The sequence below is a fragment of the Melopsittacus undulatus genome, chromosome 4 (genome assembly GCF_012275295.1).
Source record: "Melopsittacus undulatus isolate bMelUnd1 chromosome 4, bMelUnd1.mat.Z, whole genome shotgun sequence".
NCBI classification, from domain to species: Eukaryota; Metazoa; Chordata; class Aves; order Psittaciformes; family Psittaculidae; genus Melopsittacus; species Melopsittacus undulatus.
In genome coordinates this window covers 79,096,778-79,122,432 of record NC_047530.1, presented here as the reverse complement: position 1 = coordinate 79,122,432, position 25,655 = coordinate 79,096,778, and the positions used below count along the sequence as shown (strand labels likewise).

General features: G+C 37.6%; 1 protein-coding gene across 5 annotated transcripts in view; it reads left to right on the top strand.

Annotated features, from left to right (window-relative positions):
• Positions 1-25,655, top strand: part of R3HDM1 (R3H domain containing 1) — a 94,318-nt gene that overhangs the window by 43,150 nt on the left and 25,513 nt on the right. For 4 of the 5 annotated variants that reach the window (XR_004549535.1, XM_034061566.1, XM_034061564.1 and 1 more), the window contains exons 4-12: positions 12,525-12,639; positions 15,063-15,141; positions 16,560-16,619; positions 16,703-16,843; positions 19,346-19,454; positions 19,550-19,645; positions 20,821-20,858; positions 20,942-20,992; positions 21,122-21,348. Coding sequence is in view for 4 of the 5 variants with exons in the window: in XM_034061566.1 (XP_033917457.1) it covers positions 12,525-12,639; positions 15,063-15,141; positions 16,560-16,619; positions 16,703-16,843; positions 19,346-19,454; positions 19,550-19,645; positions 20,821-20,858; positions 20,942-20,992; positions 21,122-21,348 (916 nt within the window). In the remaining variant the exon portion in view is untranslated. The remainder of the gene's footprint in view (positions 1-12,524; positions 12,640-15,062; positions 15,142-16,559; positions 16,620-16,702; positions 16,844-19,345; positions 19,455-19,549; positions 19,646-20,820; positions 20,859-20,941; positions 20,993-21,121; positions 21,349-25,655) is intronic. The other variant, XM_034061565.1, reaches the window with a different exon arrangement.

The following is a 25,655-nucleotide window of genomic DNA, read 5'->3' as shown; positions in this document are numbered from 1 at the left end:
ACCTTTGTTTCCTCTTTGTCTTCCACAGCTTAAGTTCTCTAAAGCCTTTCCCCAGTTGTTTTGGTCTTGTCAGGATTTACTGGTCTTTGTCTCAAAAATATGTGACTGTTATATCTTGCCTGTCCTCTGAAATGTCCAAACAGTACTTCAGAAATTTATATAGTGCCTTCTCACAAAACCTTTCACACTTCTAAGTTTGCCATCCTGTGCCCAACCTGGTTTTATCCAAATTGTTTAGACAGTATAGTGATGACAGAGGAGGGCATGCAACAGAACCAGGTCTTTACTTTGTATTTGATTTGTTATCTGTGGACGTAATTATGAAAAAATAGACTGATACCCCTACTGTAAGCCTGCATATATATGATTATATGTGTTTATTAAACTCTTAATTCCCTTTACATTTATTTGATTAGAGATGAAGCATGCTAGTTGGTCTTAAAAGTTGTGCTCTGGTTTTGGGGTTGTGTTTTTTGGGGGGGGGGTGTTTTGTTGTGGGTTTGGCTTTGGGGTTTTGTTGTTGGGTTCTATTAATGAAAATCCTGATAGTTTTCATAATAAAATTGTTGCTTTTAAACACTCTTGAAATCATGCCCATAATGACTTTAAATGGGACATAAATGAATTTTTAATCTTGCTTTCATTAACACACTGTTTTTTCAAGTCAGTAGAAGTCTGAGAACTGCAAGTATGAAGAAATTGGTTAATTTTCATTTACAGAGGATTACATATTCTAAAATTGCTATAAATTCTTTTTCACAAGTGGGGAACATGAACTCTGTAGGAGCAAAGCATATTAAATACAGAGAAATTAGGACAGAACTAAAATTCAGGGACCTGAAAAGAAAGGAAAATGTGCATTAACAGCTACAACACGGATTGACTACCTGTTATTCTGGAATTCCAGTAGAAATGTAGTTATCTTCAGTAAGAATGGTTTTGCCTGAGAACGGAACTGTGCCCACTTATCTTAAGCTTTTTGAGCTTTTTTGAGAGTGCTTATTGTTGATAGTACAGGTCTTCCTGGTTTGTATTTCCTGGCACAGGCCTTCAATCGCACGCCTTTTCTTAAATTAGCTGTCCCTCCAAGCCAGCCACACCAGATTTATTCCAGTGCTGCTTACCTGTCAAGTGTGTGGTGCTTATTCCTCACAGTTACACCTGGATGTGGGGGGGACTTGCCTTTCAGGTTTTAACATCCTTAAAATTATGCATGAAAGCAAGGAATTCACATCTATTGAAGTATTGCTTTACAAGGCAGTTGTTTTTAGATAGCAAGTCTTAATATGATGGGTGGGATGATACTTGTGTTTGGTTAGTTTTCCAACTTGGAAACATGCCATGGTTTAAGCCCAGCCAGTAACTCCGAAACAGGCAGCTGCTCACTTGCTTCCCTCACCCTTCTTCTTCCCCCCACTCCCAGCAGGATTAGGAAGAGAACTGAAAGACTGTAACTCCGATGGGTTGAGATAAGAACAGTCCAGTAACTAAGGTATAACACAGACCCACTGCTGCTACAACCAGTAATAATAATAATGATAAGGGAAATAACAAGGGGAGAGAATACAACCGCTCACCACCCACTGACTGATACCCAACCCAACCCAAGCAGCGATCTGGCCTTCTGGGTAACTCCCCCAGTTTATGTAGTGGGCATGAGGTGGTGTGGTATGAAAACCCTTTGGCTAGTTTGGGTCAGGTGTCCTGTCTCTGCTTCATCCCGGCTTCCCTTCCTTCGTGGCACAGTATGAGACTCACAAAATCCTTGGTCAGAGTAAACATTACTGAGCAGCAGCTAAAAACATCGGTGTTATCAGTGCTGTTCCCAGGCTGAAAGTCAAAACTACAGCACTTGCACCAGCTACTAAGAAGGAGAAAAATTACTGCTGAACCAAGGACAGTATCCACCCCTTATTCCATGCCGTTCATGTTATGCTCAGATCCCACATTTTTCAATATACCATTGCTTTTGTCTCATGACCCACACCCACACAAGGGGAGAGATACCATTCCTTAGTCCATGGACCAATCCTTATAAAGCTGCTGAACTCATACAGTCCATGATGTCAGGCTCCATCTCTTGTAACAGCCTTTCAGAGCACGAGAGACTCTGCAGTTTTGGATTGTTGCCTGCTGATGACACTGTGGAACTCATCTGGTCACTGCTGAGCTCGTCTGGTTTTGTCAAAGTTCATTCTCTGTTGGGATGATGGTCAGAGGGAAGTCCGTGCCAGTCACTGGTGACCTGAAGGCATCTGGTTAATAGGCTATAAAAGTGCTACATAGCAGGCAACAGCATACAGTTGAGTTCATTGGCTGTTTTCCCCTAAAATCAAATCCCCTTGAGGTGTACATTGGATTTCCCCATCCTCCTGCATTACCCACCAAGTGTATTTGGTTCCCTGATCTAAAGCAATCCCACAAGTGAATTTGCCTTTACCTGAAGTGGGAATAACCCAGACTGTTTCCCCCAGCAAATTCTTTATGTGCACCACAGGAACTTTGTCCACCTCTACAATATGTAAAAGTTCTGACTAGGCTCTCTGGGGTGCTGTGTTACCACAAAATCTGGTTCTTAAGGCCCAATATAGCATTTCAGGCAGTGGCATGGGGCACAGTGTATGTTTCCAGCCATCCAGTGGTTGCTTCTACCATGGTAAGCACATAGCATTTGTCTTGGTGGGTTGAACCAATCTTCCAGGTCTCCCCATATTTGTACTTCAACCATCGTCCTCCATACGAAGGAGGCTTTAACCATTTGGCTTGCTTTAATTGCTTGTCTCACACTCACGAATAACGTGGGCAATAGTGTCCATTGTTAAGGCCACCTGTTGACCATGAACCCATCTGTATGTTGCATCTCTGCCTTGATGGCCTTGAGGTATCATGAGCCCACCAGGCTAAAAAAAAATCACCCTTATGTTGCCATTCTAAATCTGTCTGAGCCACTTCAATTGTAGCAGCTCTATCCACTTGTTGGTTGTTCTGGTGTTCCTCTGTGGCTCGACTTTTGGGTACATGAGCATCTACATGGTATACCTTCACCACCAGGTTCTGCACCCTGGCAGTGGTATATTACCATAGTGCAGCAGCCCAAATGGGTTTATCTCTGCATTGCCAGTTGCTCTGCTTCCCTTGCTGCAACCACCCCCACAGGGTTGCACCATCCATGAGTCAGTATAAAGTACTGGCCACTTTTCTCGTTCAGCAGTGTCCACGGCCAGCTGGAGGGCTTTCACCTCAGCAAACTGACTCGATTCACCCTCTCCTTCAGCAGTTTCCAACTTGTTATACATCTGCCTTCCATCCCTGACACTTGTAAAGCACTGAAGGGGCCCACTGGCCTAGATACTTGCCCATGGTATCCCACACACCCTGCCACTCATGACTGTCCAGCCTCGAGGAAAATCTCAGTCCTCCTGTATCATTGTCTAACCCTCAACAAGCCCCAAACCTGACCCTGCTTAGCTTCCACGAGTGGACAAGATTGGGCATTCTCAGGGTGGTGATGCCATAGGCAAAACATAGAGAGCATACGCAGCAACTAGCTGGTTCCCAGCAAGAGTTGCAGGTTGCTTTCAAGGGCATTGAAAGGATATTCAGGATCTTTAACTCCTCCAGAATCTACTCCCACTGTATAGATTCTGGTGGGAGACAGAGGGCGTGAGGGAATATCTTCTCCATAGGTTAACCCCTCGAGGAAAGGAAAAAGAAGGATGTATAATTTCTAAAAACTTACATTATATACCTCCCAAAGTATAGAGGCGATGACCACAGTGGGAACGCAAGCCAGACCAGTTTCATAATCAATGAGTCTATTGTATTACAGGTCAGTATCATCACATGCAGCAAAACAAGAACCTTAGCCCAGGCCCTCAGCTGATAAATACTAAAGCAGCAAATACCATCTGTAAGTAAGGTACAACATACTCGAGATCAAGAGCAACAACTTTGAGAGCCAATAAATCAGCACTGTGACCAGTGACTGTTAATCCAAAACAGTGAATGCTTATCACAAATACAGTTAGACACACTCTGGTCAGATCTGTTGTTATCTCAACCCTCTGGGTGCCACAAAGAACTGTCATGGTTTAAGCCCAGCCAGTAGCTCAGAACCAGGCAGCTGCTCCCTTACTCCCCTTACCCTTCTTTGTTCCCCCACTCCTGGAGGAATGGGGAGGAGAATCAAAAGACTGTAACTCCCATGGGTTGAGATAAGAACAGTCCCATAACTGAGGTGTAACACAAAACCACTGCTGCTACCACCAATAATAATAATGATAAAGGAAATAACAAGGAGAGAGAACACAACTGCTCACCACCCACTGACCAATACCCAGCCCAACCTCAGCAGTGATCTAGGCCTTCTAGGTAACTGCCAGTAGTTTATATAGTGGGCATGGCATGCTGTGGTATGGAATACCTCTTTGGCTAGTTTGGGTCAGGTGTCCTGCCTCTGCTTCCTCTCAGCTTCCCCTCCTCCTTGGCAGAGCATGAGACTCAGAAAGTCCTTGGTCAGAGTAAACATTACTGAGCTAAAAACATCGGTGTTACCAGTGCTGTTCCCAGGCTGAAAGTCAAAACCACAGCACTGCACCAGCTACTAAAAAAGAGAAAAATGACCGCTACTGCTGAACACAGGATAAAACGCAACTGTAATTCTGCAAGCAAAATGGAAGATAAGATGCAACACACATAATACAAAGGACCATATCATGAAACTTGGCTTATCATGCTTGAAATGTGAAAACCACATTAAACATTTTTATAAATAATTCAGGTTTGATACTAGTTAATTTCTAGATACTAGATAATTTCAGTTTCAGTAGCTCAAATTGTGAGGTATTTTCTTCACTTTATCTGGCATGAGCAAGCATACTTTAGTTTTGGCTTTAGTGAATTCTTGGGACTTTAATTCAGTAAGCTGAGAGGGAGGTATGTGTTCCTTACAGATCTTAATTAAATTTAGTTATGACATGGTTTCTCTTCCCAGCAACAGTCTCTTCTCTGTTGTGGGTGTTGTTTTCTTTTAATCACTCTTAAAAAAATGAAATATGTCTTATCCAGTTAATTAGCAGTAGCTTATGTGTAAACCTCTGGTTAACGTAGTAGAAAGTCTGTGTAGCTGTTTTTTTGCCAAATGTAGATTATTTTTCGTGTTGTTCTAACAGTGAACTGAGGACTCTAGTGGCAGTGCTAATTTGATTTTATGTTTACACTACTTGATTTGAATCTACCTAAGGTAATTGATGCTGGAGTAATTGATACAGGGCTGGGAAATCATCCAGTTCTTGAAAATTTAGTAGCTTGGTTGTAACAGAAACTTTGCCAGGGATATGCAGAGTGCCAGCTTTCAACATGCAGTATATGCTTTCAGTATAGCTAATAGAAAGGGAAAAGTATTTTGCAGGTTAACAGCAACACTCAAAGTCTCACTGTTCCAGGTGTGAAAACATTTGAACTGTCTTGGCTGCTCAGAATTTCAGCAAGCTTCCTTTAAAAACTAATGATGAGTTCGGTTAGCTTTTAGTGCTGCTATTTAAAATTCTGTTACGTAGTGAAATGAGCTTAAATGAGCTCCCCTTCTGCTCTTCAGCTAGCTGATGCAACATCCTCAAAAAGACATTTGGCACTTGAAAATCAGATAGTTAGGGTTAGAACCTTTTGCTGTAGGTTAGATGTTCTGTTCAGCAATATGCATCCTGCTAAGAAATTAAGGTCCTAGATAGACATCTGCTCCTCTGAGCCTAGGGCATGGAGGACTCTTCGTGGAGTTTTCAAAAGGAGTTGTTGTTTGGTTTCCTTCTGAAAGGATATCTCTTTCAGAAAGGAGGAAATACTGTCCGTTAAAGAAGATTTGAAAGTGTTTTACCAATGCAGCTTTTTCTTTACAAACATTAGGCCTGTGCTTAGTAAAACAGCTCTGTTAAAGGTCTTTCTATCCACCAGTTCCACAGTGAAAACAATACTTAAGCTGTGTTATGCCACTGTTTCTGCTCCTGTGTAATTGTCACAGAGGATTTAAGTGAATTTTATCTATATGTTTCAACCTTCTTAAGATAGGTCATCATCTGCTCCCGGGTAAAGGCAATGCCTTTTTCTTTTTGCTTTCACCTCCCTACCTCTTATTTTTCCAGGCAGGTTTCAGGGATAGGAAGAAAAAAGTCATGTTCTTAGGAAATTAGGACATGAGAATTTAATATGTAGGAGCTGGCAGAAAGAGTAAAATGCTTGGGTCTTACTGAACAAGAATAATGCTTGTTTCTTGTTAAATTCCTGTAATATTTATTGTTGATAAATGAAGAAGAGAAATTGAGGATGAACACAATGAAATTGAAAGACAGTATAATCTGTCAGCCAAAAGCACCTGCTGTTGCTTTCATATTGCTACCAGATTTGACCATCATGTTAGTAGTAACTGTTAAAGTTTTCTCTTATACAGACTTTTGCATTAATAAAACTGTACTATTAAGTTTAATATAAACCTTTTCTGTTGTGCCTATCATTCAGCGGCCAATGCAGTCTTTTGGACAGACAGCAAAAAGGTCGAAGGTATGGTAGACTTGTGTGCTGGCATGCTGTGAGGAAGCCCTTCATGCTTGATGAAGCTTTGTTACTTTGTGAAAAGTGCCTTTAGTTTTATTTTTTGGCATCAAAGCTTTGTTTTATTCTGTTGGAATTTTGTCTTGCCTAGTTGTCTGCTTTTGTGGTTTGCCTTTATATTTTTGGTGGCTTTTTATTGTTATGGAGAGAAACAGTTTCCCAAAGATTTTATTTACTTTTCATTAGATGTGCTCTATTGTGCTGACATTGCCGTCAAAAGCTTCAATTGCTTGGGTAGTTTTGTCCTAGAGGAAATTACTTATTCTTTTGAAAATATTAAAAATGCTGTTTTCAGCCATTTTGTTTTACATAAGATGAATGGAAAAATAATGGCTTATGGTATATTTATATAGTTTTTTATAAGCCATAGGTTTTAATTTTGCATACTTTCCTTTAGTCAAACACAAAGTTAAAGTTAGTTCGGAGCCTTGCTGTATGTGAAGAATATCCACCACCTCCTACAGCTGAAATATCACAGGACCTCCAGGTAAAAATTGCACTACTGAAGTTTCTGAAACAATTTGAAGTAACATTGTTCAAAAGAAAACCTTTTGGGTACTCTTTAAATATTCAGACACCATGTGAGTTTAACTTTTTTTTTAATACAGCTTTAATATAGATGATAATGTCAGATGAAGAATTTGCTGCTTTGTTTTTCTGAGCTGTAATGGTTAATATCTGGGGAATAGGAAGGGGGTTTGTTATTTTAACTTTATAGTGTTACAATGCACTTGAAGCAGTCTTAAGCTGCAGTCTGTCATCAGACAAGAAGTTATTAATATTCAGCATAATTTATCAGCTTTTGTATCTAGAAAATTTAAACAATTGTAAGTTCTGGTGTTTTAACTGAATTCCTGCATAGTAGCTGTTCTTGCTGGTAGTTCTCTTAACACATGCCTGAAGTATATCTGAAGACTAATCTGTTAAGATGATACAACACACTTGAAGTTCCTAAATGCTGGACAAAGTATGTAAAAATATTTGGAGAATTTCAAAGAAAACCTTCGTACCAGTCTGCATTTTAGAGCAAAATACTATCACTGGATTTAGTTCTATGTGTGAATGAGGGGCATCAAAATGCTTTTTTATTTTTCACTCCTAACAAAACTGAAATGGTTCTTAGTGGCTTACTCATAAAGGTTGTTGACTTACTCAGCTAGTATCTGAAGAGCTTCTAAAATGTCTTTCTGTGCAAAAGCTCACTATTGTTAACAAACAGAAGGAACCAGCAGAATAGCAGGATGTGAGGGGGTTTTGCTGTGGGACTGGTAGTTCAGTGTTGGGAAGGGAGGGAGGATGAGAATGCATGTAGGTGCTGGTCAAGGGAATTAAAATCTTGCTAAAAAAAAAACCACGTTCTCTGGGGAAAACTAAGAAAATAATATTTTTTTTGTAGTTCCTTACTAATATACCAGTATTTGAAGAGTTGAGTAGAAACATTCTGAAATTGGGCCTGCTGATTTGCTGAAAATCGAAGTTTTATGTTGTTATAGACTACAGAGTAAGATGTTAAAAGACAACAGGAAAGCTAATGCTATTTAAAATTGTCTACAACCCTATTGTAATATGTTGCATAAGATTAACAAAACTGACTGAGAGATCTAGTTCAGGCTTAGTTGTTTAGTCTGAAGCAGTAGCGTTTAACTTTTTTAGGTACTGTAACTGCAGGAAGAGAATCCTGTTTTGTTCAGGCAGTTCATCTGCAGTGTATTTCAAACATAAGAAATGTTAGGATTTTAAAAATCTCCAGCACTATACACCACCATATATTTAATGGTTTAAATCAGACATTAGTAATACGCATTCTCTGCAGATGACATTTGTTACCATGTCCTCTGAGAATCTATCATTAGCTGCGTACTGCAAGGTCCTTCTTGGAAGGAATTATTGCAGTAGTAAAAGAGATGTAAAGGCCAGTTCTACATAATTAAATGACTTATGTGATAATCTAAGTTTGCACAAAAGCAATACCATAAACCAGACTGTATATTAAGAAACAAAATTAGATCTGGGTGTGATTATTTTTTTCTTCAAAAACACTAATCTAGAAAAAAGGCTTAGGAATCCCAATAACTATGCAAATGTTTGAGAGAACAAATTTAATTTTTCCTTGTAGAATGGAAAAGTGCATTGTTGAAGAGGAGAGTTAGAAGCTGGAATTTGTTACAAGTTCTGATGCTGTAGTGTGCATCCTGTGGGGCACAGGTCTTCCATGACCCTCTCTAACAACTTCTACGGGCAATTTCTTCACCTGTTTTGCTTTCTCTACCAGCAAATCCGTGGGAATGGTGTGAAAGATTTCTTCTGTAAACATACATTGACTGCTGGCTGCTTTGAGCTGCACACTTAGAAGTGTGATGTGTGTGCATTAATTGTGCTTGGGACATGGGGAAGGTCCAATGGGTAGGTGAAGTGAGAAGCTGTCTTGCACAGCCCTCACTGGCAGCACGAAAATAACCTCTGTCATTGCTTCCCCTTGCTGGAAAAGTCATTATTCTGTTGTATCAGTGACTACAAGTGAGAAATGGCTTCCAGTTTTATGTTAATACACAAAGTGAATTTCAAGAGGTATTAAAAATAAAGTTCAGGATAATGGCTGATGATAATACTTTAAGAATCCAAATTTTTAGTGATTAGTAAGTGTTCCCTAGAAAAATATGCTTACTCAACTAGATAGTAGTGTAAATTTGGGGATAACTCTATAGTCTTGCATGTGACAGTTTATCAGTCACCCCTTCCACATGAGCATCTGCAGCAGCTCTTAGCAAGGTAAAACTCCTAGGCACATGCAGGTGTAGAAGTCACTTAGCAAGCACTGCTGGCTGCTTCTTTATATAGGCTATAATGAAAGAGGTTGACAGACCAGAGGAACTGTCTCAAGCAATATAATTTATTTTCTGATATACTTGTTTATATTTTCTTGAGCAATTGCAATATGCAGAAAGATACAGTTTCTTACTGAGAAAACTAGGTGAGAGCTCACAAATTTTTCAGCCTTAATTGTTAAAAAGTGCTGGCAGCCCTTTCCTGAAAGATGCTGTGAAAGTTACAAGCTAGTTGGTTTATTGCAGGAGGAAGAACTAGCTGATTTGTTTGATCTTTTATCTTTGTAGCTACACTAACTCTTTATTCTTTTGCCGTCCATTGTCTAAATATTAGCTGCTGGGGTTGTTCTGATTCCATATACTGTAATATGAACTATGAGCATTAACAAAGGATGGTCCATTTCAGCTCTTTTTAAGGAAGGGCTGTGTTTATGTGAATGGCAGTTGTTATTATGGGTAGCAAGTAAATAAATCTTCAAAAGGTCTAACTACTTCTTCAGCAAAATAAACCCAAAGGAGGGTGAGTGGGGGAAAAGACCAGGGTCTGTAGACCAGATTTAGGTTACACTGACTTGCATAAATTCAAGTTGTTGTTTTTAGAGATTGCTGGTAAAAAACCAAGGCCCCAGGACATAGGGCCTTCGGGTAATGCTCTTTAATGCTTCCTAACTCTTACCTTTTTCTCAAGTGTTTTAAGCTGGAGGAATTTACTGGATTTTGGTGGTTTGGGGGCGGTTTTGCTTTTTGTTTGGCTTTTTCTTGTTTAATAAAGATATGGTGACAATTTCTTCTGCTACACTGAGAGCTTCAGATAGGTGATTAAATCATTATGTCAGCAGAGAACTGCAACAAACAGAGTGGTATTAAAAGAATTTTAAGGGAATAAAGTTAAAAGATTTTTCAGCAGCTTTCCAGTCAAGTAGGTCATATTTAATTAGATGCTACAGTTTTTATAGCATGAAATCACAAAAAAAAACCCTTTGGTGCATAGTTCTGTTGTATCACACTTTGAAGCAGAATTGGTGGTAATAGAAAAACTGGCTGTTCAGATGGCTATTCCTTTTTTAGCTCTTGTTGAGAAAAGAAGTAGGAAAATGATTACTTGCTGAAATCCTTTGACAAAACTATCATGGTATGCGTTTACCTCGGATGAGTTATGATTTGTAGTCAGTCATTTTTCTCATGAAGGAAAATTGGACTATAAAAATTTCCTAAACTTACTGATAGTTCTGTTGAGTATTGTAAAATGGAAAATAGCATATTGGTGGATTAAAGTCAGAAAAATATTCTTAAAGATGTGAACATACTTCTTTTTCAAATAACTGTTGTGCACCTTCTTGGTGAACAGTAGATGCAATGCAGTTTGCAGAGAGAAATTGCTCATTTGAATTATATTCAGATTCATGATGTGAGGGATGCAAAGATTTTATTTGGACTCTAAGGTTTGTAGTCAAGAGAATTCTTAAGACTAGGAAAGAATTATACAGAAGAGTTCATTATTAATGATTGGTAATGGTTTTTATCAGACTTGATTATAGATCATCACATAAGAGCTGAGAAACCTTCACACTGTTTTGGAGGTGTGATTTTTTTGGTCTGGTGCTGTTTTGGAAGGTGTTCATGAATTTGCTAAGTTTAATTAGAACATTTATTGTAGGGGAAAATCACAAAGTGAGAGCTAATATAGCTCTCAGCTAAACTTTTTTTCTTTTCCATTTGAAAAAGTTATTATTCAAAAATCACATATTAAAAGTAGTTTTTAACAGTTTCATGGGTATAGGGTTCCCATTGTCCAGCTCTGAAAGGACCAAGGTAGCATTTTGGTGTGCTAGGGCAGGGAGGACCATTACTGCAGGTTGTGCGAAGTTGTGTTTGCATGTGAAACTGTCTTTAGCCTTGGTGAATCCTGACTATATTTGACTCTGGCCAGCTTACACAAGTGAGATCAAGTCTGTGGAATGACACATGAGGAGAATCTTAGAGTGGGTCCCTGGGTACAGGTAAGAATGGGTTTGAATGAAGAGTGAGGACTTGCATGGGAAAGGATTAGGTGCAGGACAGGAAAGTTATAGGCAGAAATGGATGAGGAGCAGATTTTAGGGGTTGGGAAGGATCAGATGTACTGGAGGTGGGAGGGTTACAGCATCAAGTCAGTTGGCATCTGGGGGAGCAAAGCTGATATTTGAGGGACTTAAAGGTAAAAGTTATGGGGGAGTCTTGCAGTTACAGGAATTTGCCACTCCCTGCTTGGAGTCCTTCAGACACATGGTGTCTCCATTTTCAGCCCTCATTCTTCTCTGGTTTTGCTGTTGGAAATATATTAGACCATCACTGACAATTTTGTTAGAGTACCAGCATGAAAGACAAATTACAGTCTTCTGTTCTTTAAGGGACTGCTATATTGCTACAATTTCAAAGGGAAGCTCTTTTTTGCTTTGTTTGGGAAAGAGGTTTTATCGTAGTTTACTTACTTGTATGAAAACATAGATTTTGATATGATTACACATAAAGCTACTCTATCAAAATACACAGGAAGTTAGGAATGTAAGCCTTGATGACAGTAAGGTTTGCAAATTCTGCCTAGATGTATTGTACTATAAATATTTCCCTATTTTGTGGATCTGGGAATGCTGGTTTGTCTTAGATTGAAACTTTTTTTTTTCTTGGTATAAACCAAGTTGAAACTTGAAAAATACTTTCATAGTCAAGAATTATGAAGAATGGGGGGAAAAAGCATCATGGATGATAAAATACTTAAAAATTTAGAATCTGTATAAAATTTATACATCTGAAAACCTGGAATATTTTCATCTGTGTTGAATAAGATGCTTTGGATTAATTTTCAACTAGCATTCAGGACCTAGAAATGTGTGTGAAGTGTGAAATGTGAATTGTACTTTCTCTGCATTCTCTGTAGTTCTTGATTTACTGGTTAATTCAATTTTGTGGTCACATAAAGTACATGTGGGATCAGAAAGAATGTAAAGGTAGTTATTTTCCATGTTACTTCATTTTGCAGGTAATAAAGTAGAAACAGTTCCCCTGCAGGTGTTGGTTGAAATAATTCCCATGATGACTGATTTTTACTTTTGACAGGAGAAAATTCAGATCCAGTTGTCACAGTCTTTTGAAAAAGAAGAAAAACCTGCAAAAGATGAAACAGAAAAGGAAAAATCCAGTGATAAACTGTCCAGAAAAATGTTATCAAGAGGTTTGCTATCTGTCATTGTGCTTTTACATGTACCATGTAGATAAAGAATATTTAAAGAAAATACAGTTTGCTTCCAGGTCATCATTGCATAAACGCTGCTTTTTCTTTTAGCAAATGCAGAAAATAGATCAGAGAGTTTTGAGCTGGAGGAGTTTGTCCCAGAGAACAGTGTTTTCAGGGCTTCATCAAACATACGTACTCCAGAAAATACTATTACTTTCTCACCTGTGTAGCTATGCAGAGCAGCATAAAAACTATTGCATTGCCTCAGTTGGTCCAAGTGTTCTTTGGAAAACTGCTAGTCAGTAGAAGTTAAGATCTTATTCCTAGACTTTGTTACAAGGTTGTGAGACTTGAGAATGGCAACTGCCTTTGCACTTTTGTTTTTCTTCTGATAGTATCTAGAATTATTTTTTTATTATTTTTATTGGTTTTATATAAAATTTTTGAGCAGTAGTGAGCAACATAAGTAGAAATGACAAATATTTTCACCTTAATATTCCTGCATTCTGGATTGAAAATCTATTCTATGCTGATTCTTTTTTTAACTTGAAATAGAAGTGTACGATTAATGACATTCACCTGTCTCTGTGCATGTTACCTAATGTCTCCTAAAGGTAGAAGACTTTCTGATTTAGGTTGGCAAATCATTGCACAGCTGTTGCTTTAAATAAAGGATCCAGTATTTTTAGATAAACAGATCAACCATGTGTAGGAAACATCTTTAAAGCTAAAATTCTTTTAGAGTCAAGTAGAATTTGTGTATCTTGTCCCAGCTGGCAGCCAGGTATCTGTGAAATAAAAAGCGCTGGGACTGAGAGCTTAATTGTATTTGTAACTCTCAGTCTTTAAAATGATGCCTTAAAGAAATAGGGTGTTCTTTCAGAGCTAACATGCTCAACCTTTAAAATACATGGCCACCTTCGAAAATGAAGAGGAAAAAACTCCCACTATTTCTACCCCAGCCCCCTAAAAAAAGTACCCAACATGTTAGGTAATGAGGAGTTGAGAGCAAAGGGATAAAATGCCTAAGATAGAGATAACTGTTCTAAATTCACCCAATATCTTTTCTGGAGATTAATTACTTTCCAGTGTAGGATGTGCAAAAATAGCGTATGATGGAATTTAAGCATCATTCTACTAGAAATTAGAACTAAATTATTGCTGACTTGCAAATTAAGAAAATAATTGTTCAGTCTTAAAGATGTTTTACCAGGCATACCCTTTCCACCACACTATGCCTCTTCCCCTCAAAATCGAAAGTAGTCCCAAACCATGAATGCTCTCAGACTTGATTGGTTTCATTTATGCTCTCAGGATAATACACGGGTAGAAGCTTTGCAGATAAAGGAAGCCACTGTCATTCTTCTTTAGGGAGCTAGAGATTCCCTGTCCTCAGCTGAACTTCGATTTTCTCCTGAAAAAAAAATTTAAGATCTCCTTTTTGAAGACTGGACACTTTGGTCACCTGGTTTCCTGCTGCATCAAGAGGCTGCTTTGCCAGCACTATTGCTTCTCATGAAAAGGCCTGCATAGATTCTGTCTCCATTGAATCTTACCCTAACTTGTGCAGCAGTCCCCTCGTTGCTAAGAGAAGCTAAGTTGCAATGATTGCTCTCACTACTGACCACAAAAAGACTTGAAACTCCAAGGATCTAGTTTAAGCTGTGCCTAATCTAATACTAGGTTAACATATAAGTAATTCTTGGAAGAAATTTAGTTCCAGAAATACCGTTAAAACATCTGTAGCTCTGAACTCTAAAACCTGGAACTCTGAAAGGTGCTCGTGTAAGGAAGGATTTGGAGTTAAATCATTTCTTTCAGTGACAGATTTCGAGGAACTGAATGTAACTTTGAATACTTTGTTTCACTCAAACCAGAAAGGAAGCAGAAGGCTGTGAGACTTCTGACTGGAAACGTCTACGCATTATGTTGTGAAAACAATGCCCAACAGAAAAGGATTTTTAGTAATACAAAATACTATTGTGAAAGTTAAATTGTTACATTCTAAATTACAGTATTTCTTTTGGCAACATCCAGCAGTCCTGTAGATCAGCTGCTGGTCTGCAGAAGTGTATACAGCAGTGCAGTGTAGGATACTGAGAAAACTTGGAAGGTTGATGGACACCGGGTGACTCAAGGTGATATACCGCTTCAAAATATAGCAATTTGTTAATAGATTGGCAATGTTACTGAAGCTTTTGCTTCTGTATTACACTTGAGTTAGGGGATGGAGGATTGATATTGGGTTTTCTGTTTTGTTTTTTCTTTTTTGCCTTGTCCCTCAAAACGGTAGTTGTTTAATTTTGGGAAGTTTGCCTAATCATTGTATAATGTTGATCCGTAAATAGTATGTTCAGCAATAATTGGAAAAAAAGTGTTTTCTCAAATTGTAATTTTGCTCTTGTCCCCCTCACCTTTAGATTCCAGCCAAGAGTATACAGATTCCACTGGTATAGATCTTCATGAATTTCTAGTAAATACGTTAAAAAACAATCCCAGGTAAGTATTAGTTATGTCAGCTTTCTGGTTTTCTCTCTTCTTGTTGCCTGAGGAGTTTTGTCTTGTTCCCTCTCCATCCCCAAAAATGTTTGCCACTACATGTCAATTGTTTAGGATGTTGCGCAGTCTCTCTGAAATACCAGTCCACTGTAATCTGTGTGTTACCTGAACAGGACACTGAAATGGTTTTGCTTTTAATGTTGAATGGGCAAATAATAAATTCTGTCTGTGTGCAGCTATCTTCCTGAAGGGACTGTAAAACTGTGTCTCTAAAACTTCTACTCCTGGCTTAGAGACCAGACTGCCTTCTCTGACTTTAATCTGCCTTGCACTGAATTTATAGACAAAGGGGGTTTTCTTTTTAGGCTGTACCACATAACCATAGTTAAAGATACACATCTTCACATCAGAAATCAACTCTGACCTAGTTGAAGCCCATCATTTGTTAGCAACAGAGTTGACGTAGTTCTGTTGTGTTGATGTTGCTGGCTAACTCATTTGGTTTTTTTCTTCAATGGGATTTCATCCTAAATCCATGGCTATTATATACAAGGCAAGAAGTTAACTCAGTGGAATTGTGCTTCTGTCACAAAAGCTATCCCACTTCTACTTGTTATTCATTAATGTTTTCATTATAATTTCCATTGTGATTGTGATTATGTTTGATTGGCAGAAAATGCAAAATGAGCTGTAATAAGGGACCAACATAATTTTGTCCTGTACAGTAAAAGTTGAAAGCACAGATCTCTGCTTGGCTCTTGTTTGAAGTCGTAAAGTATCCCAATGAAAATAAGGAATTGTAGGTGAAGGGCTGCAGTGGGCTTTCATACACATTAATTGGGAAGCTTATAAACTCTGCAGCAGTTAATTTCTTTGCATGTTAATGACTTGTTGGAACTGGCATAAACATTTCTAGGACTCGTGTTCATTTCTATCACCTCATCACATTGTAGCGTGTGCCAGCTTTTAAGCGCTTGACTGTGGGTGTGTTGTAGTAAATGTCAGAGTAGTGCCTCCTGCTATCAGTACTCTCTTACTCTGTCTCAGTTATTCCACTATATGCTTCACAATCCAAGGGCTAGTTCAGGGCTCTTACTACCCATGATAACCAACAAGAACCAACCTGGTCACTACTTTTTCCTCTTCTTGAGTCTTTCTTCTCAATGTTCATTTGAGCCTACTGGGCAGAGATTCCCTTGGAGGATTTTTGTATTCTGAGAACACCATGTTTCACTACGTGAGTTCAGTACAGTATAGCCTAGTGAAAAATTAATACTTCTAAAAATATTGCATTTGATGGTCCTATTCGCATCTACCATCATCCCTTGATTATAGACCTTATCTGTGTATTCTTAAGATGAATACAGCTGTGGTTACTGGAGTGTCTCATGTGTGCTGCTGTGTTTTTTTGTTTTCAGGGACAGAATGACACTGCTGAAATTAGAACAGGAAATTTTAGATTTCATTGGTAATAATGAGTAAGTACTGTATTTTGATACGAAAAAAAAGGATTCAAGAGTATTCCTGTTTATTTAATAAAGCTCCTATTCCTTTCTTCCAGAGTTCCAAGAAAAAAGTTTCCCCCAATGACATCTTACCATAGAATGCTGTTGCACAGGGTAGCTGCTTACTTTGGATTAGAGCACAACGTGGACCAGAGTGGAAAGTCAGTCATAGTAAATAAAACTAGCAATACGAGAATGTAAGTGTAAAAGTCTTGAAAAAACTTTCTGGTGTTTTCATTTAACCTCTAAGATACATTCTGCAATGATGCTGCATCTGTAGCAGTGGAGGTCTTATCTGCTCATTGAAAACCATGCGTCAAGGAAAGGGAGTTGAAGGAGCTCTGCTTTTCATATTCCAGTGTTATGTAATGTCATCTGTTCCATGTTTAAAGTTTTTTGGGGGGAAGAAAGGATGTTATCTGTAAATTAAGAATTTTTGTTGCTTTTCTCAGAAACTCATTGCTGGTTTTGTTTCCTTGAAGTACAGATTTATATCAACTATTTATTTGTTTAAAGATTTATACCAGTAAAGCTTACAAAGTACATTCTTTGTTTCATATGGAAAGCAGAACAAACCCTTAACTTAAAACAGTTATTTCTGATTTGGTGAATGGAGGGGACAAGACTTGCCACGACTTCAGTTTTTGTACTGTAAAAATTCACTTGGAAAATTCAGACATTGTAGTCTTTTGTTGGAATAATGTTGCTTACAGTTCTCACATGGCCTAACAAAAGGTAGCAGGGAAGACAGACATCCCATTAGCTGAAGTGTCAACCAGGATAACAAGTCATGGCATGGAGGGCTGGAGAATTCTTGGAGAAACCACTAGGCAAATCTGTGTTACAAAAAAAGTGTAATTGGGGTCACAGCAAGTCCAAAACCCATGTGTAGTTGGCCTTTTCATTTGTAGGACCCAGCTGTTCTCTCTGTCCTCTGCACTTGCTCTATCTTCTTATTCTTTCACAGAAAAACAAAGGACTAATGCATCGGTATGTTTATGCCACCTAGTTTCTAATTTTAGCTTAAAACATTTGTCTGACACCATTTTTGTTGTGGCATGTTTAGGTTTTTTAAGTACTCTATGATCTGATCTCTTGAAAACAAGAGCTTACAGTGCCTGCATCCTTATCCCAGTTCTGATGTACACTCTTCATAGCTTTGGGGAAAAAAAAATCTTATTACCCGCCCTACTTACAGAATCAGTAAAACTGAAATACTATGCCACACTGAAGTTTTAGCTAAGTGAACAGTTTTCTCCCTGGAAGTTTCTAGTAAAATATATAGAACTTAAATATTTGTTAAATAACTTACATATTTCTGTATGTGTTTTTGCTTTGGCTATGCATTCTCTGTCTGAATTGACTTATAAAGCCATACATTTCAATGCCTCTACCAGCATCTCTAGACTGAAGCTTCTGTCTAGCACTTCGAGTATGGAAGTTCTTTAAGAACTATTAAAAGATAATTTCTTCATTTTTATGTCCTTTTTATTTTTTTTTCCTCAGCTGTATTTAAATAGCCTGTGGCCTCTGGAAGCCCCCAATAGGTGTAGTTACTAATTAGCAGGCATTTCATCTAACCTGCAGACATTAAGATTCTTAATGTTTTCAGTATTCTTATTTTAAATCGCTTTGGATATAAAATAAGAATTTGGAAAGAAAACCTTGGAGATCTGCTCCATGTTGAATAAAACCAAACTTACCTTTTCCTCATAGGCAGATTCCCGGCTCCATCGCCGATCAGTGATGTTACTGACATCAGCAACCCAGTGCATACTGGGACGTCTCAGTGGAGTGGGAAGTTGGTGATTGCAGGGCAGTAAATTCAGGGACCTTTAAAAGAAAGAGGTAAGACAGTCTAAAGGTTCTCTGAAATGCCTGCTAATTATGTTTGGGCATCCAGTAACTAATAGTTAGGGTTGGCTGTTGTATAGAAAAAGATCACCTGACTCTATACAGATGTCCCGGGTAATGAATAAAGAAACAGAATATATGTATGGTTTGTTTTTTATTAGAGAAATATTTCCTGCTTTTCTGAGAGCTTTTCTTTCAGTAGTAGTAGCCTTATTGTCTAGGTACTTGGTATCTATTTGTAGAAACAGGAGTTTGCAAAATATCTCATTTTCTTTGACAGAGTAGATAAAATATCCAAACATATAAAATCTGTTGCTTCATCCCCTTACTGTGATCTTGTGCGTGCATTATACTGTTGTTCTTCTCTTGCTTATTTCTACTTAATTCTGTTATATAAGTTTGCAAGTTTCAATGCTTTCTCCTCTGTCTTCTGTTTTCCCCTGAAATGAATTCTGAGGTATTACAGCTGTAGCAGAAAACACCTATCTTCACTTCCATGCATGCACAGTATCCATTGCATGGCACCAGTCTGGATTCAAGACCACTTCTGGTTCCCCAAGGGCATGTGGTTTGCTTGCCACCTTAATTGGAAATTGAAGCAAAAGCTTTGAAGGAGGAAGAGATTTTAAAAGCAGGTTTGTTATGCCTCAGGAACAGGATTTGTCAGGGGCATACATCTTCTTACAGTTCTGGTACCGTTCCCATCGCCTGGACAACCAAATTTATCACTTCACTTAGAATATTAAGTATAGTTAACATTAATCTTGGGTATATTTCAGTTTGTTCCACTGTGCATAGTGTATTGACAAAACCATAAATTTTTTCTTTCTAACCACTTTTCACAGACCTGACCAAAAGTTTTGTGAGCATATAAAAGATGAGAAGAGCGATGATTTCCAGAAGCGGTACATCCTTAAAAGGGATAACTCTAGTTTAGACAAAGATGACAACCAGGTAAAATACATATGGATTATTCCCATCCACTTGCTGTATTTGACTGTGTTTATACTATTTTCCTGTAGAAGGTGACACTTTATCACTTAATTTAGATGAGAATACGATTAAAAGACGACAGAAGAAGTAAATCCATAGAAGAACGTGAAGAAGAATATCAGAGGGCTAGAGAAAGAATATTTGCACAAGATGTATGTATCAAAGAAAATCTTCTAGTGTTTTCTATCAGTACTTCACACACACACACATACGTGTTTTTTGTTAAAAAATACTTCCTTCCAGAAAAAAAACAAACAACAACAACAACAACAACAAAAACTAGCCCACAATGCACAAAGAAAAGCAAAACCCAAAATATTGGGGTTTTTTTCTCACTTGTGTTTATATCAAACACATCTTATGACTGGTCACAGTAAAATGATTTGAGTTCCCATATGTGAAATTTCAGTCAGGATTCTGGAAGCCTCATCTCTCTTGACTCGAGTTAGCAAGCAGGACAACATTGTAAAATATAATTCGATAACAAGTACCGGTTATTTTTAACCATATTGAGCAAAATGGAAAAAAAATGTCTTAAAAAAATAAGTATTATTTCTAAAAATACACTTTTTTTGACATTTATCTGTAGCTCTTATACATCCAAAGCCAGATTCTTGTTCTGAAGAAAGAGTAACAAGCTCAGAGAGGCTAATTTGCTATATGCAGTTACATTCCAAAAGCCTTTTCCTGTTCACTGTAGTTACGAACAAAAAGAATGGACTTTGGATACAAAATTACCTTTTCCTTTTGCATACTCATTTGCCAGATATTGTACCCTTAGAAGCTTTGTACCAAATGTTAGAACACACAGTCAAGGACAGCATAATTGAATTTAATAATAGCCTTTTTGACGGTATATTCTGTCTGCTTTTTAGCATACGTGTACCTGTACCCAAAGAATTCAGTACAGTAGCTAGGAACACCATCTTCTTTACATTTCAAGCAAAAGCCAAGGCAACTCAGGTGGTGTTAACAAGCACATGAAGTCACACATCAGTTGGAAGTGACATAAGGCAGTGAAGGCCAAATGGAAGAATTTTAACTTCAGTAAAATACTGACATAAACATAATAATCAGCACTGTAACTATTCTAATGCCAACTTCTTTATTTCCTGCAGATGGGCCTTTTTATATTGCCTTTTTTTCCCTGTAACATGGAAGTTATCCAATAAAGAGGTTTAAGTTTTCAGGCAGCTTAATATCAAGAGGATGCTGTAAAAGTCCATGTCTAATACAGAAGACTGTATTGCATCATGTTTTGTTACTGTGATGTAGTAGGGCTTCTAGATGCCATTCATATTAATTTCTACACTTCTTTGCCCCTCAGTCCCTGTGTTCCCAAGAGAGTTATTTCACTGATAAAAGGTAAGAAAATTTGCAGTTTAATTCTGTTTTGTTTTCCTATTTTCTTTAATAAATATTAAGCTATCTTATTAAAATGTCAACAGAATCCAGGAGGAAGAAACTAATAGTACACAACAAAGACGACAGATACTTAGGTATTTAATGCTTTCTTTAAAAAAAAAATCCAAAGTATTCTGCATGCATTTCACCCTTTTTTTTTCTTTTTTCTTTTCCCTTATTTTGCAATTGATGCTTGTGCTAAAAGTTTAGTTTATAACTTACAGAATCAATAAGGAAACATCAGGGAGATCAGCCAACAGCCATCAAAGCAGTACTGAGAATGATCTGAAGTATTGTGAACCCCGTCCCTGGAGCAGCACCGACTCTGATAGCTCCATCCGCAATCTGAAGCCAGCTGTAACGAAAGCCAGCAGCTTCAGTGGGATATCAGTTCTGACAAGAGGAGATAGCTCTGGAAGCAGCAAAAGCACAGGCAGGCTGTCTAAGACAGGTATAATTAAATCTGTACAAATAGTTACATAGCAGTGAAGTACCTGATGGTTTGATACTTGATGCGTATTGCAGATGTGTACATATACTCAGTGTCATAGGTGCTCCATGCATACAACTCCCTCTGAATTTAGTGGGGGCTGCATACACAGAATGACTGCAGACCTAGCTCTGTAGGGGATAACTGCCTCGGAGGCCTAAAATTCAGGTAATAAACTAAATGAAATCTTCTGACTTTGGAAGAAGAATTGCAAAGTACATTATAGATGGCTTTGAGCTAAATGCATTTCAATTCATACAAAGGATATGAAAACCTTTCTCAATATAAGTACTCTATACAGAATAAAAAAATTACATTTCAGCTCTTCGGTTTCAGTGTGGCAAAGCTGCATTGTGCAGTCTTAGGAAACAGTGTGCTGCTACCCTGCTAGCTAGGAAAAAACAGCATTAAAGCCTGTCAATTTATAGTTATATTTTTTGTGTTTCAGTGCCATTGTTTAAATTGAAATTAATATGGCTAAAAATCTTAATTTTTAGATTGCTGGAAAATCAGATCAATGATCAAAGTGTACTGTTTAAGATTTGGAAATGCTGGGGAAAAATGTAAGAGTCTGGGTTTCAAAAGTGGGTTAACTTGTAATTAATGTCAAATCAAAATCTCAAAAAATATGAAATTTAGTAAATATTTGTATTCTAAATGCCAATGCAGTTTGATCTAATAGATAATCTTGGTTGTGGAGAATTTTTGAGGCTTGTGGGTTACATGATGCACCCAACATGGGTGGGTTACAGATGCACTGCTTCGGAACTTGAAGTAGAACTGTAAAAAAACAGAGTATTACTGCTTGCCTGTGTTAATGCTTGGCTGTGATCTTCTTTATAAAACTTATTTCTGATAAGGATATGTTAACACTTTCTGCTTTCCCTTAAACCAACACTACCTTATATGTCTATCACCACACTTGTGCATCTTAATGCAGTAAACCAGTTATAAATTCTGTTTATCCTTTGTATACTTGTATTTGAAAAAAATGCATTCCAAGGTACTTCTGCGTATGCTGTAGAACTGTGCCATCACATTGACTTATTTCATTTAGCAATATAATAATGCTATTTGGCATAGCTTGAAAGGAAACTACAACCTGACAATAATCTAAATAGTAAATACATTCTTAGAAATCTTTGTTTTCTAAGTTGCAAGAACATAAATGGATTCTTAAAATTCCACTGGAAGCTTTATTTTGGCGTTCTGAGAGTTAACATTCAGAGTTCAGAATGCCTGTCTTTGGTGGTTGCTTTACTGCAGTTACAGGTTGTGGTGATTTTGCATGTTGAGGTTGGTTTTGTTTGTTCATTTTGATGCAAGATGTAATTGGCTTTAATTACGGCTTCAGCCTCATTTCTCTACATAATCTGGAAGTGGATACACTTGTGAACAAATCAAATTAACCCTGGTCAGATGAAGATTATTTTTCAGATGTGCTATTTTTGCCCAGTTTACAATAAATACATTTGTATTTCACTTCGTCTAGCAGCAGAAAAAAGGTTAATAGCATCAGCAAATACTTCAAGCTGTACTATCTGTTAATATAGATAAGTAAATGAGTTACAAATAGAAATCTTTATCAAGGGCTGCAGAGCTGCTTCAGACAATAGATAAATTTTGTTGCAGCCCTTTTTGAGTCTTGCTTTCTCTTCTAGATTGTAAAGAGGCTGTTAATGAAGAGTCCTTAAATTTAAACAGCTATGTTCTGTTTCCAAGTACCACAAGTATCATAGCACGGACTTTAATGAAAAGAATGATAAACTGTATGCTTAGAGATGCTAGGTATACAGTAATCTAGGAACAGTGCAATTCTGTGGACCTGTCCATACTAGACTTTGGAATATTGCTTTTAGCTGCATGCACTGGCTTTTGGAAAGCTCAGGGTTTGGTTCTCCACTGCCTTGCAGTGTTTATAGCTGTTCATATCTATAAAATGCTTATCACTTTTAATCAGCTATTTCATACTCCTTCTGAATTTTGAATTGCTGCATAAGCCTAGGTTAAAGCTACCAGTTATCATGACTTTTTTCAGCTGTGTTCTTGATTTCAGTCTGAAAATTGTCAGAGGAGGAAAAAAAAGTAGTTTGGGCTTTGTTAATATATTGCAATTGGTCCAGCATGTGAGTCAGAGAAGATCTCTGACATCTCATAGTAAAAAGAAAATGGTCATGTCATTGTTTGCACACCATCTGTGTCTACAGGGCATGTGAATTTAGCTAGTGTGTCTGAAGGGACCCTGGGCCCATGGCATCTGCATTACCCTACAGCTGGCACCTATGCAGCAGTTGTGTGATGTGTGTTTATTGCTTCAGTTTATCCACTTGATAAATGTGCATGCACCATTTTGAAATAATTGACCAAACACCTAAATGAATTGTGGATGGACTGAGCATCGTCATGTGCATATGTATAGGCATGTGTTTTCTGTACAGAAAATCTGAGCTAAATACGAAAACCTCATTACAGTGCAAAGCAGTGCTGAACTGACCCTTGGTTCACAGAAGGAGTCTTGTAATGGTATTCTGGGGAGGTAAAGGGGGAGTGCAGTGGAAAGGCCGCTGTTTAATAATGTACTTAATGCTGAGCTTTAAGGGTAAGCATTTACAAGTATATATTTTAAGTGAGTGTGATGTTTCTGTCTCTAGGTAAAAACAATTTCTCATTACTCCTTTCCTAGGTTCAGAGTCTTCTAGTAGTGTAGGGTCATCCACGGGTTCTCTTTCTCACACCCAGCAGCCTCTTCCAGTGCCAGCTCTAAGCCAGCCTTCTCATGGCACGCCTGCCGTCTATCCAACTGTCAGCACTAGTAACTCTCTTTCCTTTGATGGTGGCATAAGCGGGCAAGTGGCATCTACTAGCACTAGCTTCTTTTTGCTTCCCTTGGAAGCAGCAGGCATACCGCCTGGCAGTATTCTGATCAACCCTCAAACAGGTTGGTACATGCTTGTGGATGTTTTTGTTTCAGTTGAGATCTTGGAGAAAAATGCACAAGTGTTTACATAAGACTGAATGTCAGTGTTGTCCTTTTTGTTTTTCCTCTTTTCTGTGGTTGTGTTTGTTCAGTGCACTTAATTTGAAAGAAAGCATGACTCTAGGATCAAAGGAATAAGTAAACTCACTTGATTTCTCTCTACTAGAGTTTAACTTATTAAAATTTTAATAAGTGACTTGGACAAAATCTGAAAATCCTGTGATTTATTATACACAACACAGAACAACTTAAATTGTTTCATCTGTTTTTCTGGGAAAGGGAGGAGTCTTTCCCAGTGCTACTATAAAACAGTTTCAGGAGGGAGAGAGCCTAAAAGATTCTTCATATTGACTTAAAGAATTTATCCTGTGTGGGTTTTTCTGTCACAACATACTCTTGTGTCTTTATGCTCTTAACACTGATTTAAAACAAGTGAAAGAAGTAAGTGTGAGATTCCATGCTATTTCTGAACTTCTGCTTATCAGTTCAAAACTGTTAGTGTAATTGGCCAATACTGTTATTCCTAAGTAGTAGGAAATTGATACTTCACAATGTAGATGCAGAGGGATGTATAACCATTTGTCTGGATTAAACAACTAGTTAGCATTCTCTGGGCAAACTTTTACTTTATTATAGAAGTTGAGAAATTAAAATACTGACTTTTATGTAATGCATTATCTGTGGAAAATTATATTTTAATTTTAGTGCAAAGATTTGGTTTACTTGTGGAAAAGAAAATATTTCAGGATATTTTTTCTATCATTCTGTAGATGGAATTTATTATGTTTGAATATAATTGCAAGTGATGTTTTAAACCAGATTTTTCTCATTGGGGTTATTAAAATGAAGAGTTATTAAATTATTTCTCTTCTATAACTGAAAGGTTTAACTTTGAAATAAAGTTCTCTTTTCCTTAATATAAATTAATTGCTGTTGTATACAGCATTTGATATGTTTTTTAAATTAATGAGTCTGCATATTGATATGGTGCCTAAAGTTTCTCTTAAATAACTTACTGTATAAATGGAACAGTTTAAGTCAAGCCTGCTAAAAAACAGGTAACAAGTGACTAGCTGTAGCTTCTAATTTTTGTAGATAGCCGTTAGATTTGCAGGAGGATGTATTTGCCATCTTAGATCTAGGTGCTGGACAACAGCACTACTGATTTCAATTTTTTAGTTATAATGATAGTTGTACATCTTGTATGTGAATTTTCCATTGTGTTGAGCATCTGAAGACAAATACAATCGTTAATGAACTAGTTTTGCTAGAAAAAAAAGGTTTAGTGTTT